This window comes from Pleurodeles waltl, chromosome 7 (assembly GCF_031143425.1).
Source record: "Pleurodeles waltl isolate 20211129_DDA chromosome 7, aPleWal1.hap1.20221129, whole genome shotgun sequence".
NCBI classification, from domain to species: Eukaryota; Metazoa; Chordata; class Amphibia; order Caudata; family Salamandridae; genus Pleurodeles; species Pleurodeles waltl.
The window spans coordinates 933,184,453-933,207,425 of record NC_090446.1 but is presented as its reverse complement, the minus strand read 5'-3'; the positions used below and the strand labels follow the sequence as shown (position 1 = coordinate 933,207,425).

At 45.0% G+C, this 22,973-nt stretch overlaps 1 protein-coding gene across 2 annotated transcripts in view; it reads right to left on the bottom strand.

Moving 5' to 3' along the window:
• Positions 1-22,973, bottom strand: part of LARP1 (La ribonucleoprotein 1, translational regulator) — a 547,470-nt gene that overhangs the window by 347,028 nt on the left and 177,469 nt on the right. For both annotated transcript variants that reach the window (XM_069199616.1, XM_069199617.1), the window contains exons 4-5: positions 6,027-6,186; positions 4,726-4,902 (exon numbers count right to left, since the gene is read on the bottom strand). In XM_069199616.1, coding sequence (XP_069055717.1) covers positions 4,726-4,902; positions 6,027-6,186 — 337 coding nt within the window. The remainder of the gene's footprint in view (positions 1-4,725; positions 4,903-6,026; positions 6,187-22,973) is intronic.

Sequence of the window (22,973 nt, the reverse complement as noted above, 5' to 3'; positions counted from 1 at the left end):
CCGATACAGGTGTTTCAGTGAAAGCCTGTGGGTGCAAGGAGGAATGTTGGGGTGTGTAGTAATGAGCTCCAGACTATAGCAGTGTTGAGTAATGGCAAGGACCCATTGGTCTGCGGTGATGTTCCAGATTGAAAGAAAGTGTTGGAGTCTTCCATCGACAGGTGTTGGATGGTCGGGGGAAGTTATAAGTAGTCATTGTTTTGTAGGAGTGGAACCACGTGTGGCGCTACTCTTCCCTCTCCCTTTGTTGTTAGTCCCCCTGTATGAACCTCTGAAGTAGCTTCTATTGTAAGAGGATTGATGCTATTTTTGTTGGGAAGTGGAAGCTTTTGTGTGGAGAATTTGTACTTTGCGCTATACCCCAGGTGTCGAAAGGATCCTCTGTGGGAGTTTGTAATGAGCCCATGGCTTTGGCCGTGTCAGTGTCTTTATTCATTTTGTCAAGTGTTGTATCCATTTGTGGTCCAAACAGGTGCGCTTTATCAAAGGGTATGTACAAGACAGCCTGCTGGACCTTTGGTTTGAAACCAGAACATCTAAGCCAAGCATGCCTTCAAGAGGCTACTGGTATTCATACCTCCTTCTGCTGCATCGAAGGCGTACCTTATAGAATTGCTGGTCCTCAGACAAATGGTCCCCGTTTACAGTGTTATTCTTTGAGATATTGCAGCAATTCTTCCATCGCAAACCGAAGTTCCCGATCGTGTTGGGTGAAAAGGGCCTGCGAAGTGCCAATGCACCAGTGTTTCGCAGTGTGTGCCGCTACCCTCTTTCCTGCAGCGTTGATGTGTTTGCTCTTTTCTGGGCAAGAAGTCCCCTGTTGCTTGACTATTATTCCACATGCAGGCGGTTGTGGCAACTATAGTCAGTTGGTACTTGTGTTCTATTGTAAAGGGGATCTGAAGGGGCCGCATTATACTTCTTATCCACCCTAGGGGGTGATTACTATCGAGCAGATTGGTTCTCTAAATATGTCCACTGCATGTCTGAGCATAAGGAGGTATTGAGAGTCCCCAAGCATTGAGGAGCATTTTGAACAAAACTTCATGTTCTATAGAGCTGGATATCACCTGTTGGTACCCTCTGGAAGAGAAAGACTAGCATGATAGAGATCTGGGTCGTTTGGGAGTGATGGAATCTGAATCATAAGCATCCCGTGGATCAGCATCTTCAGGTGGACGCCCTGATCTCCCAGTATACGACTGCAGTGACTATTGAGGTGTCTTCTAGAGTATCCCGTAAAAGGGGATTGCTGCTGAGAGTGGGAAGGTGGTGGTGGTGATGATGATGATGATGGTGGTGGTGATGGTGCAGGAGGAAGAGAAGCCTAGCAAGCCAGGTGGCCTTACCCCTAGTCTTCTTAGGAAGGATAGTAATGTCCAAACCCTCCTCAAATGTTATTTTCCTCTTAGTAAGTAGAGGAGAGAAAGAGGTTGCAATGATGCAGCTACCTCCCTCCTGAATGTCAATTTTGCGCTCTCATGCCTACATTTTGTTGAGTATTGGCTTGATTGGAGAAGGGCTAGTGGAAGACTGGCCGGAGTCCTTATGCTCTGAGGATTTTGCAACCTTGGATTTATGCCTTCTGGATCTTGCTCTGCGCCGAGATTGAAGCAGTCGGCTCGGTCTTGAGGTTTGGATCGACACCAAAGCGATCTCGTCAGAGGCAGTCAGGGACGAAGTAGAGGCTGAGGCTTTAGCCTTCGCAGCAACTTTTGGCACACAGTCTGAAGGCAGGACAGCTGAAGCTTTCAATGCCAACCATGGCTGGGAGGCTGTGGTGACCTCTGGGGTAGGCAGTTGGGCCTTTTTGGAGGATTTATGTGGGAGAGCAGTGGTCACAGTACTCACATGCTGAGTAGAAGAAAGTTCTTGGCTCTCGATGTTTAACACCACATCACAGTGAGTCCTCAATGGATAAGGTTTTCTCCCTATTGGCATGTTCTTCCTGAGGAGATCTGGGGTGTAGTCCGATGCTCTGTGTCATCTCAAGTCACTGAAACCTCTGGTCCCAAAGGGTCCTCTTGGACCGGAGTGACTTGCAAGTGTCAGCTGGCCTCACGGTGGTCTGGAAAGAGGCAAAGGTTGCACACAAGGTGTTCGTCAGTGTGCAGGAACTTATTGTGGCACTGGGGACAAAAACTAAATGAAGTATGTTCCATCAGGGAACCATTTCCATCGATGCTGGAGCCTCACAGAAGGTAGGCCCATGGCAGGTAGTCAAGTCTTAAAGGGCAGCCGGTTGAAGCCCTAACCAATGAAAATTGTAAGAAGCTCAGAGGTGAAAATGCACAATTGAAGATAAAAGCGTCGGAACAGAAGTAAAAAAACTAAAAAAATAAAAAAATAAAATAAAATAAAAAAAGAGTCAAAGACATGGAATGGAGGCACACATTGAATCTGGCTGCAGAGAGAACAATTTAACAAAGGATTTGATGGCAATGTGCAAAAACATCACCTAAAGGAGGAATCAATTGATCTCATGACTCAAAACAGTTCTCTGAAGAAGAAAAAAAAAAAATTACTAAAAATTAACAACTTGCACCACTCCAGACCCAAAACTAGGAGCATGTGTATCTACAGCACACATGCCATCAAACAGACAATTCCGGACCCAATGATGGTGGAATAATGTACAGCACATGAATCCAGAAAAGGATTCATGCTGCAAAATAGATGGTCACGGGCCACTCATAAGAACAGCATTGGTCACCAAGCATCTACAGGCTGCCATGGGATCTGATGATGGAGATCACACAGGAACTTATGGGACACACGTCTAACGTCACAGGGGAAACACATGCCACCGATTGGTGGTCTATCGTGAGGCCCAAGTAAAATAAAGATGAGTCAATTCAGGACCCAACCAGTAGATGGCAGAATAATTCAAGGCACATCAATCCAGAACACACTTCAGGCTGCAAAACTACTACAGGTAAGCATCCATTTCATTACCTGCAACAATAGTTATGCATCATGAGGAAATTGTAGATCATAATTCATTATTCCAACTAGCAGCTGGAATAAGAACATCCAAGTTAAAATATTTTGGGTGTTGATTAAAGGAAATCTTAAAGACTTGAGATGTCAATAGGCATAAAATTCTCCATAAAATAATCACCAGCTTAAACGTATGATTCCCTTTGTGGAAGGGCTTTGATCACATCGACTTCAGAATGGAGATCAAAGGAGCTCAATTGCGTGCACTCAATCTTCATGCATGGAAATGCAGGATGCAGAGAGACCGCGCTGCTGCGACAGGTCTGATCAGAGGACTGATGTTCAAGCTCAGGAGGTACCTCACTCACTTAATCAGAAGTCATTAAGATTATTTGGGCCCAGACAGGCCCTATCTTCAGAATTCATGGCAGGAGTGAAGTGGTGGAAAGGTATAAATGGGTACTGTGCTCCATTCTAGCTAGAACGAGTCTTCAGGAAGTCCTAGGAAACACCAATCCATAAAAAGTGTTGGCAGTGGTAAATAGATCGAGGTTCGGTTCTCCTTGTTGCTGGAAGACATCCTATACCACAACTTTTTGTGATTCATTAGGGGTGGCTTCTGTGTTAGTCTGCTCTGGTGTACAAAGATAGCAACAGGTGGTTCAAAACCAGGAAAATACCCCTCCTACATAGACAGTGCCAGAGATGGGGAGCCTCCTGGCACTAAACACCACAACACCCTTCTTGTTACCACAAAGCAGTGACATTGTCTGCCAGAACTTACACAAGCTTCTCTTTGATAACTGGCAGGAAGGCCTTTAATGCCAAGTGAATTGCCCCCAACTCTAGCAAGTAGATGTGAAGGCAGGTCTCTGCCAAAGACAAGCATCCTCTAATCTCAACTTCTGCCAGATGACCTTCCAAACCAAGTGTGAGGAGTCAATCACCACCATCAACTCTGGGTGAGATTTTTGGTGGGGGGGGGGGGGTTGCCACTGGTCCAGCTGCTGAGGAGCCCTGGGGCTGCACATTCTCAGACCAATTGGTCAGTACTCTGGTGGTAATTTTAAGTTTTTACCAAAGGTGCCCATTAGGGGGGGGGGAATATGCACAAGATCTCCAAGGGGATCAAGGAATTCAGCACCAGAACAGAGGATAATTAAAATAAGGGTGGAAACCACTAAACAGAAAGGCTCGAAGTCTCTGGACAACACTGGCAAACCCTGAACTCTTCGCTGAAAGTTACTACCAGAGAAGGTGACCATGTTGTCTGAGAATGTGCAACACAGGATGGCCATAAAGGAAGACTGAGAACACTCCATTTAGATTATGTCTCAAGTATTGTCCACAAGGTGTGTAAACAGCCTACCAAATAACTATATCCCAAAGGCTGCAAAGCATGAGGCGAGTTCCAGCCAAAGATTCTGAAAGTAATAAAAGAAACAAAGGTGGGCACCCTGAGGGATGTTGCAGATGCAACAGAAGCAGACTTCACCCAAGCACCTCAGCTTGTCTCGTGATAAGGAGCAACACACAAAAAGACTGCAGGCATAGGGAATGGGGTCAGATAACTAAGCAATCAATGGCAAAAAGCCTGAAGAGTTGAAGGCGCAGGGAAGATGAACTCAAGAAATGCCAGCAGGCAATGCCTCTACAAATACAGATACTCCAAATGAATGTTCAGTAACTTAGAAAGATGCAATAGAAATAGTCCCCCAACCCTGCACAAAAAACACCCATTTCTCTATCCACTACAACCTCACACCAAAGTTCCTATAGGATTACCGTGCCATTCATTCCTCCTCTCTCGCATTTCTCTATGAGATTCTTCTCCTTTGGGCTCATTGCGGATTACTGGATGTCTGTTCTGCTCATTCTGTCGATTATTCCGTGCAGCTGTTTTCTCCCGAGAGGCTTCAGATTTCACGTCAATCTGCAAGGGCACCCACTTATACTTGTTACCTGAAGGAAGAAACACCTAATGTTATAAATTATCAAGTGTCATTACTGACATGAGGTATGTGGAGAATGGTTAAGAATGGCAAGATGTGGAGAGAAAAGGTTTTGAGGGATGCTAAACAAGGGAAATGGGGATAGTGAAATCCAACTATCAGGGAGCGCAAAAAATAACTTGGCTTCTTTCAGGATGACCTTAACATGTGGCAGTAGTAAGTGGTAACGAAGCATTGCTTCAATTCGCATCCATGTTTATGGCTCTTACCACCGAAGGCATTTACAAAATGGCCATTCCTGTGCACAAACTGAACATCTCCTCTTCAAAATGTGCTCTTCTCTTAGAGGCAAAATCCCATAAGAATCACTTAGGCTTAGTCCTTCCCTTTGAGTGCGCCATAGTTTATATCTTCCTCACAGCATCAAAGCCTTTAAGATGAATATAAACACTGCAAGGCCCAAGCCTGACAGTTCAAGGTCAATTGCACGTTCAAACAGCCCTCATTGTTAGTCTACTGAGAAATCAAATCTGAATCCTCCATTATATTACACTGAAGTGTTTAAATTACTTTAGTCTTTGTCTATGTGAACGTTTGCTTCACAATCTTAATATTTAAACAGTTTTGACCATTTGTTTGCAAGGATTCTAATGTAAACTTCCCTTATATGTTCCCTTTAAGGCTTTTTAATTTAGTCTTGGCAGTCGTTTATCCTCAATACTGTTTATCCCTTGAAAAACATTTACCTTTGAGCAGCATTGGACTACATTTCACTGCAATTTGTGGATATAGTAATTCAGTTACTATACTCACTATGAAGTGCAGACAACCTGGTGGCATTTCTTGCACTACACAACAGTACAAATGAAAAATAAATGAAGCATCCAGGAAGGGAAAAAAATAGCAAATACTGAATACCACTCCTGAACAGAGAACAAGCAACTGGCCGCAATTAAAAGCTGACATTTTTCATAAACTTCTGAACCCCAACTGTTTATGATAAAGATTGTGATAAAGTACCTTAAAGTCAAAGCCTAACAATTACTTTTGCTAATCAAATGCTTGCCCTTTTCAGTCAGGTGTTAATCCACATTTCATCATTACACTTTCATATCCTGCATTTTAAAAACATACCTTTCTTCTTCTGACCAGATTTCTGATTCTCATCGTCTCCATTTTTCTCCTCTCCAGATTCGTCAGATCTTACTCTCTGATTCTCCTTACCATCTCCTTTCTCCTCCTTCATCTCCTTCCGGATTAGTGGTTTCTTGGTCACCAGCAGTTTAGTAGAGGGCTGCAATGATGACGATTGATATTTTAGAATAAGTTAATAGGACCACATTGGTTTCAATCCTGCAGCACTAGAGCACATTCAATAGCCAGAATTTGTGCACAGCTGCATTGGCCATCAATTATATCCATTACTGCCAACTAAATCAGTCCACAAAGTCAGGAGAAGATTAACGTTTGTAACAAAAGAGTCTTAAAATGAATTGCCTCCTTGCAATTTATATTCTAGTTTGAGATTAAGAATTAGGAATACCCTTTTTTACTTGGGCTAAATACAACACTTCTGCTGCCGCTAAACTCTGTAAACCAACACTGTAAACCGATGTCACAATTTAGGGCATTAAAGATAACATTCCAGGCCCAAAACAAATAAGAGAAAAAACTGTGCTACTAACGGCAAGGTTTGAGTATATTGTATAAGTTGTTCAAACGTTTATATACGATTCAGTATTACTAAACAAACACTCAAACTTTATGGCAAGCCCTCTACAATAATTCACTTAGCCGTGAAGCTTAGTTTGTATTACTTACAGTGGTTCCCGTAGACAAACGAGCATACGTGTGCAAAATTCAACAATTGAGTCTATTTTGAACGCTCCCAGAATACTCCCTAGTTTTATGTAAAATAAAATATATGTAGAAGGATCAAGGCAAGATAGGGCACTCCTTTAAAAATGAAATGCGCACAAAAATGCAACTTGAAAATTTTGCTAAACTATTTTGCTACTTTGAATGCAGTTTATCTAAAGCGTCACTTCGCAAAATGTTTGCCTGGAAACTCCTGACAAACATTTATTATATCCATTTTCAAATGAGTACGTACACGCATAAATCAGGCTAAAGTGAAAATCTGCTGAGTAATTGCACATTGACATTCCGTATACTCCCTTTTTCCCACCCTAAGGAAACAGGGCCGCCCTTGCTGAGAATACATGTCCATCCTTTCCCAGAGAAGAAAGATTGGAGAAGAGTTGGACAATAACTTTAAACATGTTAGTTTGTGGCAGCGCACAGGCTCACAGTCTTCCTACCCCGAACCTACGGCTACCTGCCTACTTCAAACCACTACTTGTAAATTTGTGGAAGGTGGTGAAATAAGAGCCTAGTTAAACTCCAAACCCCCTAGGAGATGCCCAACTTAATCACAAAGGCTGTTATCAGAGCTCTACGTTAAGAACGCTGCAACAGTTTGCCACCTTAATGCATGGCACCAAAAGGGATGAGTTCATTTTTTGTTTTTTAATCACTTCCTTTACAGACAATATCACATTCAAATTTTCTCTTCACTCCAGCTTTATCATTCCAAATGTTTCCAGCATTTACTTATTGGAAACCTTTCCATTCACTCCTCCGTTTACACAACTACCTCACAGATCCACCTTCACAGTTTGCTCCGAAAACCTTTACAAGATAAAGCAGAAAGTTACAAAACGTTGTGCCACACATTGTTGAGGCAATGGCAAAACACGTCCAAGAGAATTCTCAAGGTAGCAAGATTAATTTAGGCTGCGAGGGAGGAAGATGTCAGATGACTTAAGGAACGAAGACAATTCAAGCTTAAGGCTACTATGAATCCATGTCTACCTCCTAATGAGTGATGTGGAACGGTTTTCAATGCCCTACCCTATTTTTGGAACACTGTACTTCTTAGTTTGTATTCTACAGCAGTAGTTCTCCGTTTTCTTCCCCCGTCAAGCATTTCCTACCTCTTTCAATGTTGTTTATGGCACTTAACGGTTTCATTTTGAGGCAATCCTTTCGTTTCTGAACCAATTACATAGAAAACACTAGTTGTAATCTGACAAGGAGGGGTGGGCTTAATTCGCATGATTTTGTATGCTGTAATCAAGCAAAATTACAGCAAAATTGCACAAAATTAGACAAAATGTCTCATTCAAAAATTACCCAAACAACTCGTTTGGGTAAAAATTCAACCTCAAAATGTAATTTCAAATTGATTTCTGGGTTCAAAGCACTGCTATAGTCAACGCAGGGAAACGGGATTATATTGGTAATATGGATGGGTGAAGTGCGCTCCTGCAATAATCAGGCCTTCTGGCATTACAGTGCTGTCCATGTTGGATTCATGCATTTACCTTCGTAGGATGTTCTGGTTACTTCTACTGGGCATCCAGTCACTAGTGGTATCAGACTTGGCAGAAAGGACAGCCAGATTGCAGGATGAACCTCAATTTAAACTATTTATGCAAGCTCCCATAAAGAAAGCGTTTTTGTTTTGCTAAGGCATTTTTTCCCCCCAAAATAAGTAGACTTAAGTATAGTGTGCATGTACAACTCCCTACCCACACCCAGTGAAGTCCATGTGAGCATCTGTATAAAGGTACGGTCTGTCTCTTCGTGCATGATTTATTCACATTACCAACCATTTGGACCCGACAACAGCCACACCTGTCCTGTGTGTTTACAGATGCTTTAATAATTCCAATACAGCAAGATGAGTGTACAAGAGCATAAAGGCCTGCTGGAGAGCCTAATCAGACAATCTATAATACTACTCGACAGTGAAATTCGAGTAGAAATGGGTTGTTTTAATACAACTTTACCTTCTAGGGCTGTCCAACAATATATACTATCTTAAATGTGGAAATCAGAGATCGTATGAACAAGTGACTCAAGGCCCTTTTAGGGCAAAGTCAATGTGGCCCCTTCACTTACAATGATGAGGGAGGAGCTGGAAAGAATCAACTCCAATACAACCCTGACCAAAAGTTTTTTTTTCTTCAGTAAAAATATTTCTAGTGGCTTTGAATATTCAAGCACATCTGCTTGGCAGAGATCCAAAACTGGGGTGCCTCTGAAAAGTCCTTGTGAATACCAGCACAAATGCAGTTAAAGGATTCTGGTTTAGGACAAGGCAGATCTTGATATAAATAATCACATGCCTTGCTCTATTTTAGCTCCACGAAGACAAAGGGTTATCTACCGACATAGTCCTGTCACAGGCAGTCAAAGTATCATTACCCTGCAAGCCTTGGGTCCAGCCTGTGCAGATGTTCCCCTTCCTTGGATGGATGAGAGAGAAGTGAAATTAACAGGCCCATATGAAATGCAGAAAATACCCTAAGCATAAAGTATGGACATCTGCAAATGACCAGCCTATCGGGATATTAAACTCTGAAAAGTGAAAACTTCTAAAGAATCTGAAATTCAGCAAATAGAACCAAGCTTCACCAACAGTTTAGGTTAAGAAATTGACTCTTCCGCCTCAAAACATTGCACAAATCTGCTCAAGAGACCTATGTAAATATATCTGGTGTCCGGCTTCTTGGCCACAAAGGAGAGATCTTTGGTTGGGGTGGAGGACCTGACCATCTTATACCGAGAAACACGTTTGCTCTGAGTAGAAGGGAAAGCGAAGGCTGAAAGCTGTTTCAACATACTAGTGTATCAGTAGTTTACAGCATTGCACATCTGTGGTTGATCCAGCCAGTAGTGTATGCTTGTCTCAGATTATGACAGGAGAATTTTGCGACACCAACGTGGCTAAGACTCAATGTGCACAACAGGAATAAAAGGTTCTCAATTATAAGAAGGTTATAAATGAATCACCATATACTCCCAAATCAAAATGTATTCATGTATACAAAATGCATTTAAATCTGCACAGCCACACTAAATTGAGTGCAAATGCTATTTCATCAACAGTACAAAATGTAGTATGACTGAATGCCCAGCAGGGAAAATTTCTTCAGAACAGCAGAATTCATGATACACGATGCAATCCAATGCATTTCAGGACAAAACGTCCCTTCTTCAGGTGTTAATCGTAATTTTCTTAACGGTGGTGTTGTCTACCCAACTGAAAGCCTTCACCCGACCCACTCAAAGCGTGCATACAGAATCAGTGACATGCTTGTGTAAACCTCAGGGTGACTACCATTTTCACCACAAAGTAATCAGTCAAACTATGTATGCCCTACACATGAAATCCCACACAACCACGTGGTTGAAGAGAAGTTTCAGTGCTTAAAATGCCATTCCAAATATGACAAAAACCAAGAAAATGTGCATGCAAATCATACCCAATATGCCTCAACTGATACCGGCATGAACAAAGTGGCTTATTTGCTCACTGTGGATATATAGTCCACCAGAAAAAAAAAATATCCAAGCATTTATAAGCCGCCCGAACAAATAACTGAACAAAGAAAAAAAATAAAGCCCACGTAACTTATGACAGGATTCAGTCTTCTATCCCAATGCATGTGCTTATGGATGTACCTGTCATACACCCAATCTAAATGGGAGCTGCATCGCCGTATAGACCATACAATTCAGAAAAATCTAGACTACAAGAAAGCAGAATTAAGTCTATTATACAGGCTGTCAAACAGGACTGCCTGAAAGATACCAACGAGGTACACACGTGTTAGCCTACCTCAAGCGTACGATTGTGCGTCCTTGCAATCCAGATTTCCCCAACAAACGTCTGCCATCATAGACTATGCAGTGACTCAATTTAAAGACGTCCGACCACCATAACCCTGATGGGCTGGCGAGAACGTAAACGTCGATAGACTCCCGTTGCTGAGATTGACAACTAGAACATATATCGTGCAACACTAATGTCTCTTCCGGCTGCTGGTGTGCAAAAAAGCAAAAAAAAAAAAAAATCAATGCAGCAAGCAAACGCCTAATACCATAACTTACTATTAAAACCTGAACAGTGTAAACCACATGCACCCACTTACGTGCAGAAGAACGAGTTACTTTACCTTCGGTAACGACTTTTCTGGTGGATACATTAGCTACCTGTGGATTCCTCACCTAATGAATACTCCCATGGCGCCAGCATTCGACGGAAATCTTCTTCCTAGCTTCTGCACGTCGACGAGGACGTCACATTAGCCCACGCGACGCCGTCTGACGTCATACAGGCAATAAGAGGTCCTCGCCGACGTGCCGACGTCAGTACCAACATTTTTTACGTGCATGAGAACAATAACCCAATGGAATGAAAGAGCAAGGCAACATCCCATAACATTGTAAATCACACAACATTGCAATAAAATGGCTATAGATTTAATATAACTTTTTTTAACAAACAAATATATACTAATTATGTATATACACAAAGATATATATATATATATATATATATAGAGATATATATATATATATATAGAGATATATATATATATAGAGATATATATATATATATATAGAGATATATATATATATATATAGAGATATATATATATATATAGAGATATATATATATATATAGAGATATATATATATATATAGAGATATATATATATATAGAGATATATATATATATATATATATATATATATAGATATAGATATATATAGATATTGAAAATGTCACTTACCCAGTGTACATCTGTTCGTGGCATTAGTCGCTGCAGATTCACATGTTTGGCACAGTCCGCTGCCTGGTGTTGGGCTCGGAGTATTACAAGTTGTTTTTCTTCGAAGAAGTCTTTTTGGTCACGGGACCGAAGGACTCCTCCCTCCTCGGCTCCATTGCGCATGGGCGTCGACTCCATCTTAGATTGTTTTCCCCGCAGAGGGTGAGGATGGAGTTGTTTGGTATAAATAGTGCCCATGCAATGGAGTGAATATGTATGTACGATAAGAGTTTCTAATAATTATTTACAAATGTTCAGATGTTTAAGATTTATGATCTACTTCTAAACGGCTACAGGCTTCCCGGGGAGGTGGGAGGGTACATGTGAATCTGCAGCGACTAATGCCACGAACAGATGTACACTGGGTAAGTGACATTTTCAGTTCGATGGCATATGTTGCTGCAGATACACATGTTTGGCATAGACTAGAAAGCAGTTACCTCCCCTAAAAGCGGTGGTTTAGCCTGTAGGAGTTGAAGTAGTTTGGAATAATGTTCTTAGTACAGCTTGGCCCACTGTAGCTTGTTGTGCATTTAGTACGTCTACACAGTAGTGTTTAGTAAACGAATGAGGCGTAGACCAGGTTGCAGCCTTACATATTTCGCTCATAGGAATGTTTCCTAGAAAGGCCATTGTAGCACCTTTCTTTCTGGTTGAGTGTGCCTTTGGTGTAATAGGCAATTCTCTTTTGGCTTTAAGATAGCATGTTTGAATGCATCTGACTATCCATCTAGCAATGCCTTGTTTAGAGATTGGATTTCCTATGTGTGGTTTTTGAAAAGCTATGAACAGTTGTTTTGTTTTCCTGATTAGCTTTGTTCTGTCAATGTAATACATTAGTGCTCTTTTGATGTCTAATGTATGTAGTGCCCTTTCAGCCACAGAATTTGGTTGTGGGAAGAACACTGGCAATTCTACTGTTTGATTTAAATGGAATGGTGAGATTACTTTTGGCAGAAATTTTGGATTTGTTCTTAGAACTATTTTATTGTTGTGTATTTGAATAAATGGTTCTTGTATGGTAAATGCCTGTATTTCACTTACTCTTCTGAGGGATGTGATTGCAATGAGAAATGCGACCTTCCAGGTTAGATATTGCATTTCACAGGAATGCATGGGTTCGAAAGGTGGACCCATGAGTCTTGTTAAGACGATGTTAAGATTCCATGAAGGAACTGGTGGTGTTCTTGGTGGTATAATTCTTTTTAGCCCTTCCATGAATGCTTTAATAACTTGTATTCTAAATAGAGACGATGAATGAGTAGTTTGTAGGTAAGCAGATATTGCTGCGAGGTGTATTTTTATAGATGAAAAAGCGAGATTTGCTTTTTGCAAATGTAGTAAGTATCCTACTATGTCTTTAGTAGAGGCATGTAATGGTTGTATTTGATTGGCATGGCAGTAGTAAACAAATCTTTTCCACTTAGATGCATAGCAGTGTCTAGTGGAAGGTTTTCTAGCTTGTTTTATGACCTCCATGCATTCTTGTGTGAGGTCTAAGTGTCCGAATTCTAGGATTTCAGGAGCCAAATTGCCAGATTCAATGATGCTGGGTTTGGATGCCTGATCTGTTGTTTGTGTTGTGTTAACAGATCTGGCCTGTTGGGTAGTTTGACATGCGGTACTAGTGAAAGGTCTAGTAGAGTTGAATACCAAGGTTGTCTTGCCCATGTGGGTGCTATCAGTATGAGTTTGAGTTGGTTTTGACTCAACTTGTTTACTAGATATGGAAGGAGAGGGAGAGGGGGAAAAGCGTACGCAAATATCCCTGACCAACTCATCCATAGAGCATTGCCTTGTGATTCGCGGTGTGGGTACCTGGATGCGAAGTTTTGGCATTTTGAGTTTTCTTTTGTTGCGAACAAATCTATCTGGGGTGTTCCCCAAATTTGAAAGTACTTGTTCAGAACTTGGGGGTGAATTTCCCATTCGTGGACTTGTTGGTGGTCTCGCGAAAGGTTGTCTGCTAGTTGGTTTTGTATTCCTGGAATAAATTGTGCTATTAGGCGAATGTTGTTGTGAATCGCCCACTGCCAAATTTTTTGTGTTAGGAGGCACAATTGTGTTGAGTGTGTTCCTCCTTGTTTGTTTAAATAATACATTGTTGTCATGTTGTCTGTTTTGACAAGAATGTATTTGTGTGTTATTATGGGTTGGAAGGCTTTTAATGCTAGAAATACTGCTAACAGTTCTAGGTAATTGATATGAAATTTTGTTTCGTGTATATCCCATTGTCCTTGAATGCTGTGGTGATTGAGGTGTGCTCCCCACCCTGTCATGGAAGCATCTGTTGTTATAACGTATTGAGGCACTGGGTCCTGAAATGTCCGCCCTTTGTTTAAATTTTTGCTGTTCCACCATAGAAGCGAGAGGTATGTTTGGCGGTCTACCAACACCAGATTTTGAAGTTGACCCTGTGCCTGTGACCATTGTGATGCTAGACACTGTTGTAAGGGTCGCATGTGTAGTCTTGCGTTTGGGACAATGGCTATGCATGATGACATCATGCCTAGAAGTTTTAGCACAAATTTTGCTTGTATCTTTTGGTTTGGAAACATAGCACTTATTACCTTGTGGAATGCCTGCACTCTTTGTGGACTTGGAGTGGCAATTCCTTTTGATGTGTTGATGGTTGCTCCTAGATATTGTTGTGTTTGACACGGTTCTAGGTGTGATTTTGTATAGTTGATGGAAAACCCCAGTTTGTGAAGGGTTTGTATGACAAATGTGGTGTCGTTTGCGCATTTTTTTACTGTGTTGGTCTTGATTAGCCAATCGTCTAGGTAAGGGAACACATGTATCTGTTGTCTCCTGATGTGTGCTGCTACTACTGCTAGACATTTTGTGAACACTCTTGGTGCAGTTGTTATTCCGAATGGCAACACCTTGAATTGGTAATGTATTCCTTTGAATACGAACCGTAGGTACTTTCTGTGAGAAGGGTGTATTGGTATATGAAAGTACGCATCCTTTAGGTCTAATGTGGTCATGTAATCTTGCTGTTTGAGCAGTGGAATGATGTCTTGTAGTGTGACCATGTGAAAATGGTCCGATATGATGTAGGTATTTAGTGTCCTGAGATCTAATATTGGTCTTAATGTTTTGTCTTTTTTTGGAATTAGAAAGTACAGGGAGTAAACTCCTGTGTTTTTTTGTTGTACTGGTACTAACTCTATTGCATCCTTTTGCAGTAGTGCTTGAACTTCTAGTCCTAAAAGTTCTAAATGTTGTGGTGACATTTTGCGTGTTTTGGGGGGGATGTTTGGTGGGAAGTTGTGGAATTCTATGCAATAGCCATGTTGGATTATTGCTAATACCCAATTGTCTGTTGTAATCTGTTGCCAAGATTGGTAGAATTGGCTTAGTCTTCCCCCCACTGGTGTTGAGTGAAGGGGTTGCGTGACTTGAAAGTCACTGTTTAGGTGGAGGTGTTTTTGGAGTCTGGAATCTTCCCCTACTCCTTGGGAATTGACCCCCCCGATATCCCCTGAAACCTCCCCTTTGGAAGGAACCCTGATATGGTGTGGTTCTTGTTTGTTGGCTGGTGGTGTCTGTGGGTTGGCCACAAAACCCCCCTCTAAATGGAGTTTTTCTGAAAGAGCCTCTGCTCTGCGGGGAGTAGAGTGCGCCCATGGCCTTGGCCGTGTCTGTGTCCTTTTTAAGTTTTTCAATGGCTGTATCCACTTCAGAGCCAAACAGTTGTTTCTCGTTGAAGGGCATATTAAGGACAGCCTGCTGGATTTCAGGTTTGAAGCCTGAAGTGCGTAGCCAAGCGTGTCTCCTTATGGTGACAGCAGTGTTGACTGTTTTTGCTGCAGTATCGGCTGCGTCTAGTGAAGAGCGGATTTGATTGTTTGAGATCGTTTGTCCCTCTTCCACTATTTGCTGCGCCCTTTTTTGGTATTCCTGGGGAAGATGGTCTACGAGAAGTTGCATCTCGTCCCAGTGTGCGCGGTCATATCTGGCCAGCAGCGCTTGTGAATTTGCGATGCGCCACTGGTTGGCTGCCTGTGATGCTACTCTTTTCCCTGCCGCATCAAATTTTCGGCTTTCTTTGTCCGGAGGTGGGGCGTCGCCAGATGTATGTGAATTTGCTCTCTTGCGAGCTGCCCCTACTACCACGGAGTCAGGTGGTAACTGCGAAGTAATAAACACTGGGTCTGTGGGTGGTGGTTTGTATTTCTTAACCACCCTTGGGGTGATGGCTCTTGATTTTACGGGCTCTTCAAAAATTTGTTTTGCGTGCCGTAACATCCCTGGTAGCATTGGGAGACATTGATATTGGCTGTGTGTAGCCGAGAGGGTGTTAAATAAAAAATCATCCTCTATAGGATCGGAATGCAGTTGGACATTGTGGAATTCTGCTGCCCTAGCCACCAGTTGCGAGTATGAGGTACTGTCCTCTGGCGGTGACGGCTTTGTGGGGTATGACTCGGGATCATTGTCCGGCACTGGGGTGTCATACAGGTCCCAAGCGTCTTGATCCTGATCGTCATGACTTATGGTAGTTTGCGCTGGTGAGTGCATTTGTGGCGGTGTTTGTGCCGGCGATGCCTGTGGTGGAGAGGGCGGAGGCGTGACTTTTTTAACCACTTTGGCTTGTGGTTGTGCGTCATCCTTTGGAAGTCCGATCCTTCTTTTCCTCATGATTGGGGGAAGGGTTGATATCTTCCCTGTGTCTTGCTGGATGTACAGTCTCTTGTGTGTAGTCCGATTCTACACTTTGGAGCTCTTGTCCAAATCTGTGCATTTGGCCACTTATTCCTTGTTCCTCTGAGTAGGATGAAGGTGTGGTATTTTTCGGCGCCGAGAGAGAATCTTTTTTCGGTTTCGGCACCGACAGAATTTTTGTTCCTTTCGGCATGGATTCTCGGTGCCGATGTTTTTCGGTGCCGGTATCTTGTTTTTGTCTCTCGGAGCCGCTTTCTCGGCTCCGAGGTTGCTCCATGGCGGTCCCTCGACCGGAGTCGGGTGTCTTCGCTATGGGCGTGCCCTTTTTCGGCGCCTTCGACGGGTCGCCTGCTTTATGGGTCGAGCCATGGCCTGTTGGCAGTGGGGTCCCCTGGGCTTTCGGTTTGTCGATGGATTTACTTTGACGTCTTACTCACAGTTTGTTGCTGTTGTTCGACGTCGGAGTCTCCGGATTCTGATTCCGGAACCGAGAATGTTTCCTCTTCCTCGTCGAAACGTTGTTTTGTCGACGTGGACGCCATTTGTTGACGCCTGGCTCTTCGGTCCCGGAGTGTTTTTCTGGACCGGAAGGCTCGACAGGCTTCACAGGTATCCTCCTTGTGCTCGGGGGACAAGCACAAGTTACAGACCAAGTGCTGATCTGTATAAGGATACTTACTGTGACATTTTGGGCAGAAACAAAACGGGGTCCGTTCCATCGGCTTCGAAGTCGCACGCGGTCGGGCCGACCAGGCCCCGATGGGGGATCGAAACTACCCCAAAGTCTTCCGATGATCGGTGTCGATGTACCCAACTATCCCGATACCGAACGGAACAATACCGACGCTTTCTTCCGAGATTCTGACTAACTTTCCGAACCGAAACACGGAGCGAAAAGGAATACGTCCGAACCCGACAGCAGAAAAAAACAATCTAAGATGGAGTCGACGCCCATGCGCAATGGAGCCGAGGAGGGAGGAGTCCTTCGGTCCCGTGACCAAAAAGACTTCTTCGAAGAAAAACAACTTGTAATACTCCGAGCCCAACACCAGGCAGCGGACTGTGCCAAACATGTGTATCTGCAGCAACATATGCCATCGAACATATAGATATAGATATATATACACACACAAATATCCATATATACAAAATCTATTGCAGTCTTGAAGACCAATAGGAGCGCACTCAAGGATTACTTGGTAAGACCAAAAAGGCAACGGGGAGGCGGGTGGGACTGTGAGGAATCCACAGGTAGCTAATGTATCCACCAGAAAAGTCGTTACCGAAGGTAAGTAAGTCGTTCTTCTGATGGATACAACTACCTGTGGATTCCTCACCTAATGAATAGAGTCCCAAAGCAGTACCAAGCCCGGTGGTGGGTGCCTAAATGGTCAAACCAAGAAATCCTGCAGCACTGACCGTGCAAAATGGACGACCAACTTGCGGCCTTGCAGATGTCTACCACAGGAACACCTCTGGCCAAGGCCAAAGTGGCCGACTTAGCTCTGGTGGAATGAGCTCTAATGCCATCAGGAGGATCCTTCTTTGCTAAAGAGTAACAGATTTTAATGCAAATAACAACCCACCTGGAGTGTTCTCTTGTGGACTGCCTTTCCTCTCCTCTTGCCCACGTATCCGATGAACAGCTGATCCTCCAGCCTGAAGTCCTTCGTTCTATCAATGTAGAAGCTGAACGCCCTCTTTGGGTCCAAACGATGTAGTCTCTCTTCCTCCTTTGAAGGATGAGGCGGAGGATAGAACGTGGACAAAGTAATTGTCTGGGTCAAATGGAAGGGTGAAACAACCTTCGGGAGGAAAGCAGCCTTGGTCCTCAACACCACCTTATCCCCATAAAAGTTTGTATAAGGGGGTTTTACCGATAAGGCCTGCAACTCACTCACTCTCCTTGCAGATGTTATAGCCACCAAGAAGACTGTCTTAACTAAATACCTTAAGGGGCAAGAATGCATAGGTTCAAAAGGGGACCCCCCCATAAGGAAAGTCAGGACCAAGGACAAATCCCATTGAGGCATAACAAATGGTTTTGGAGGATATTTATTTTGAAGACCTTTCAAGAATCTGAGAATAGGGGATTTAAATAACGATGGTTGGTCTGGAAGACAAATGAAGGCTGACAAGGCAGACAAATAACCTTTAATGGTAGCCACTGCACAACCTTTCTTCGTTAGAGACCGAGCAAAAGACAAAACATCTGACAGATGAGCATGTAAGGGATCAATCTGTCTCTCTCCACACCACATAACAAATTTAGACCACCTATTAGCGTAGATAGATTTAGTGGAGTATCGCCTGGCCGCTAATATAACATCCACTACATCAGGCGGGAGAGAGAAGGAACTCAGGTTGCCCGGCTCAATCTCCAGGCATGTAGGTGCAGACTCTGGAGGTTGGGGTGTAAAACCTGCCCCTGCGACTGCGAGAGGAGGTCTGCCCTGAGAGGGAGACGGAGCGGAGGGCACAGTGAGAGTTGGAGAAGGTCGGAGTACCACACCCTCCTTGGCCAATCCGGAGCTATTAAGATGACTTGGGCCCGGTCTTGGCGAATCTTCCTCAACACCCGAGGAATCAAGGGTATGGGGGGGGGAACGCGTAACGGAACTGGCCGCACCAGGTTATCTGAAACGCGTCCCCCAACGCTCCCTGCATCGGATTCTGGAGGCTGCAGAATAACGGACAATGCGCGTTCTCCAGAGTGGCAAACAAATCTATCAGAGGAAACCCCCACATCTGGAAGATTAAACAGACTTGATCTGGATGGAGACGCCACTCGTGGTCGGCCGAGAAATGGCGACTGAGACTGTCCGCACGTACATTCAAGACCCCGGCCAGATGATTTGCTACCAAGCAAATCTGATGGTCCTTTGCCCAGAACCATAGTCAAAGAGCTTCTCTGCAGAGAAGGTATGACCCTACTCCTCCCTGTTTGTTTATGTACCACATCGCGGTAGTATTGTCCGTCAGGACCTGTACCGACTGACCACGAAGGGAAGTGAGGAAGGCCTTGAGAACCAGACGTACAGCCCGCAATTCAGATTGATATGAATAATCTGTTCTCTGGAGACCAAAGCCCTTTGATCTCCAGATCCCCCAGATGAGCTCCCCACCCTAGAGTGGAAGCATCCGTTATGACCGTGGACGGCTTTCCTTGTGAAAGATTGTTGCCCGCAATCCCCCACTTCAAGTCCACAGCAGCATCTCCGGAGATCTTGACAGCACCTTCTAGATCTCCTTTGTGTTGAGACCACTGCCTTCAGAGGCACCACTGAAGAGCCCTCATATGCCAGCGAGCATGCGTGACCAACAGTATGCAGGAGGCCAACAGACCGAGCAGACGAAGGACCTTGAGGACTGGAACTACCGCTCCATTTTGAAACATTGGAACCAACTCCTGAATATCTTGAATCCGCTGAGGCGGAGGAAAGGCTCGATTCAATGTTGTAACCAGTACTGCCCCTATGAACAGGAGGCGCTGAGAGGGCTCCAGGTGAGATTTGGGCACGTTCACCGAAAAGCCCAGGTCGAACAACAACTGGGTTGTTGACTGCAGATGATGCGACACAAGCTCCGGAGACTTGGCTTTGATCAACCAGTCGTCCAAGTAAGGGAATACTGCTATCCCCTTCCTTCTGAGCTCTGCCGCAACCACTGACATCACCTTCGTGAAGACTCGAGGTGCTGAAGTAAGACCTAACGGGAGGACCGCAAACTGATAGTGCTGCGACCCTACCACAAACCGGAGATACTTCCTGTGCGACTTGAGTATCGGGATATGAAAATAAGCATCCTGCAAGTCGACAGACACCATCCAATCTTCTTTGTTCAACGCCAAAAGCACCTGAGCTAGGGTCAGCATCTTGAACTTTTCCTGTTTGAGGAACCAATTCAAGATCCTCAGATCCAGGATTGGTCTCAACCGACCATCCTTCTTGGGAATCAGGAAGTACCTTGAGTAACAACCTCAACCCCTTTCCTGCTCTGGGACTAACTCCACCACGCCCTTTGAAAGGAGGACTTGAACCTCCTGTTCTAACAGGAGGTGTTCTTCTGAACAATAAGATGGGCGGGGCGGAATGGGGGGCGGAAACTCCCGAAAGGGAAGGGTGCAGCCTTTTCCCACAATACTGATAACCCAAGTGTCCGATGTAATAGTCTCCCACTTGTGGAGAAAATGCCGTAACCTCCCCCCTACAGGAGGAGTGAGTGGGAAATGGTGGAAGCCTAAGGTTGCTTTCCCTGCTGCACCCCTCCAGAGGACGAGGAGGAGGCAGAGTGCTGCTGAGAGGCTCCTCTGGTGCAGGCCCTACCCCTCCCTCTAAATGATCTATAGTGGAGGGAAGAGGTGGGTTGCTGGAATCTCCCCCGAAAGGAAGAGGAGGAAGAGCCATGCCCAAATCCACGAAACCTGAAAAATCTGGAGGAGGCAGAAGAAGGGGCTTGCAGCCCTAATGATTTGGCTGTGGCCCTGCTTTCTTTAAATCTCTCCAAGGCCGAATCTGCTTTGGCTCCAAACAGTTTGTCCCCATCAAACGGGAGGTCCAACAGGGTCGACTGCACGTCCGCAGAAAACCCTGAGTTACGGAGCCAGGCCTGCCTCCTTGCCACCACAGCCGTGCCCATTGCCCTAGCCACCGAGTCGGTCGTGTCCAGCCTAGACTGGATAAACTGGGTTGCGGCAGCCTGGGCATCCGAGACAACATTCAAGAGTCCCTGGGGAAGCTCCGTAAATGAAGATGAAATATCGTCCATGAGAGCATGGATGTATCTCCCCAGAATACAAGTCGCGTTGGTGGCCTTCAACGCCAAACTACAAGAGGAAAATATCTTCTTGGATTGTGCATCCAGCTTTTTAGAGTCTGTCTCCTGGTACCGTCGGGAAAGATCCAGGCGCAGACCTAGAGGAACAGGAGGCTTGCACCACCAAGCTCTCCGGCGTAGGGTGTCTAGACAGAAAGCCAGGGTCAGATGGTGCAGCTCGATATCTCCTGGCCACAGCCCTATGAACAGCCGAGGAAGATACTGGCTGCTTCCACACCTCTAACACCGGATCAAGCAAAGCCTCATTAAATGGCAAGAGAGGCTCCGCTGCAGCAGAGGCCGGATGCAGTACCTCAGTCAGTAAATTCTGCTTCGCCTCTGCCACCGGCAAAGGCAGGTCCAGAAAGTTAGACGCCTTCCTCACCACAGCGTGAAAGGTAGCAGCCTCCTCCATATATTCCCCTGGAGATGAAAGGTCCCACTCAGGGGAAGTATCCAGCCCACTGGCTGTATCCAGACCATGCAGTCCATCACCAGAGTCCTCAATCTCTCCTTCCTCCAAGACTCGTTGGTATTCCTGCTATTCCAAAAGACGGAGAGCACGCCTCCTCGAATGTAGTCTTTCCTCGATACGCGGAGTCGACATGGCCTCCGCCGAAGTCGAAGATCGGCGCCGATCTCCAGAACCATCCGACGCCGCATCCAGCGCCACAGGCAGCTTCGGCGCCGAGGAACGAGCCGAACAAAGAAATCTTGGAGTCTCCGATGGACCCGCCGGAGTCACAGGACGAAATCCGGACGTCGACGGGATGGAAACCTCCGGGGCTAAAACCTCTGGAGCCACCGGAGCGGCCACCAGAGCGGCCACCGGCACGGCCACCGGCGCAGAGCCCACATTCCCTAAAGGGAGCAAGGGCATAAAGGGTGCCGGCCGTAGAGGCGCAGGATCACCCAATGAAAAGGCCAAGGGCCCCGAAGGACCAGCCGGAGCACCTCCTGGAGCCATCTGTTGAAAGATGGTATACATCGCATTCAGAAATGCGGTATTATCGGCTCCAGGGGTGGGAAAAGCTGGATACTGGGGTGCCTGGATCGAAGGCGACCCCGACGCCAGCCTCGACGTCCGCGACGCCGGAGACATCACAAGAGGCTGCATCACCTCAACCACAGACGCCTGTCCAGGGGAAGTCGGTGACGTCGGAGAGGGCAACGGCGTCGATGGATGTGGCGTGACCGTGGGACTGACCTCCCAAGTCTTCCGACGCCGAGCCGAAGGCGACCTCGAACGAGACTCCTTGCTGGAATGACGCAGTGAATCCCAACGGCACCGGGAGTCTCGATGACACCGATGAGACCTTGGCGAAGAAGACTTCTTATGATGTTTCTTCTCCTTTCTCTTCGACTACGCCATGAATAGTTTAGCCTCACGTTCTTTCAGGGCCTTCGGATTCATGTGCTGACCTGAATCACAAGTTGCGACGTCGTGGTCGGAGCTTAAACACCATAGACAGTCGGAGTGAGGATCAGTAACGGACATCTTGCCGCCACACTCTCGACAGGGCTTGAAACCCGACTTCCTCTGAGACATTATTACTGCAGAGAAAATCCACGCAGCAGAAAATACACTGTAACTATGAAAGTAACAGTAGCTCCCTCGAAGATAACCGTTTCGAATGCACGGAAAAAAGGGAACTGACGTCGGCGAGGACCTCTTATTGCCTGTATGAAGTCAGACGGCGTCGCGTGGGCTAATGGGACGTCCTTGTCGACGTGCAGAAGCTAGGAAGAAGATTTCCGTCGAATGCTGGCGCCATGGGAGTATTCATTAGGCGAGGAATCCACAGGTAGTTGTATCCATCAGAAATATAAATATGTTTGGTTAAGGTGTAAGAATGACAGATGAAACAAGAGATATCAAACACTTTTACACGACACACGTACAATTGTAA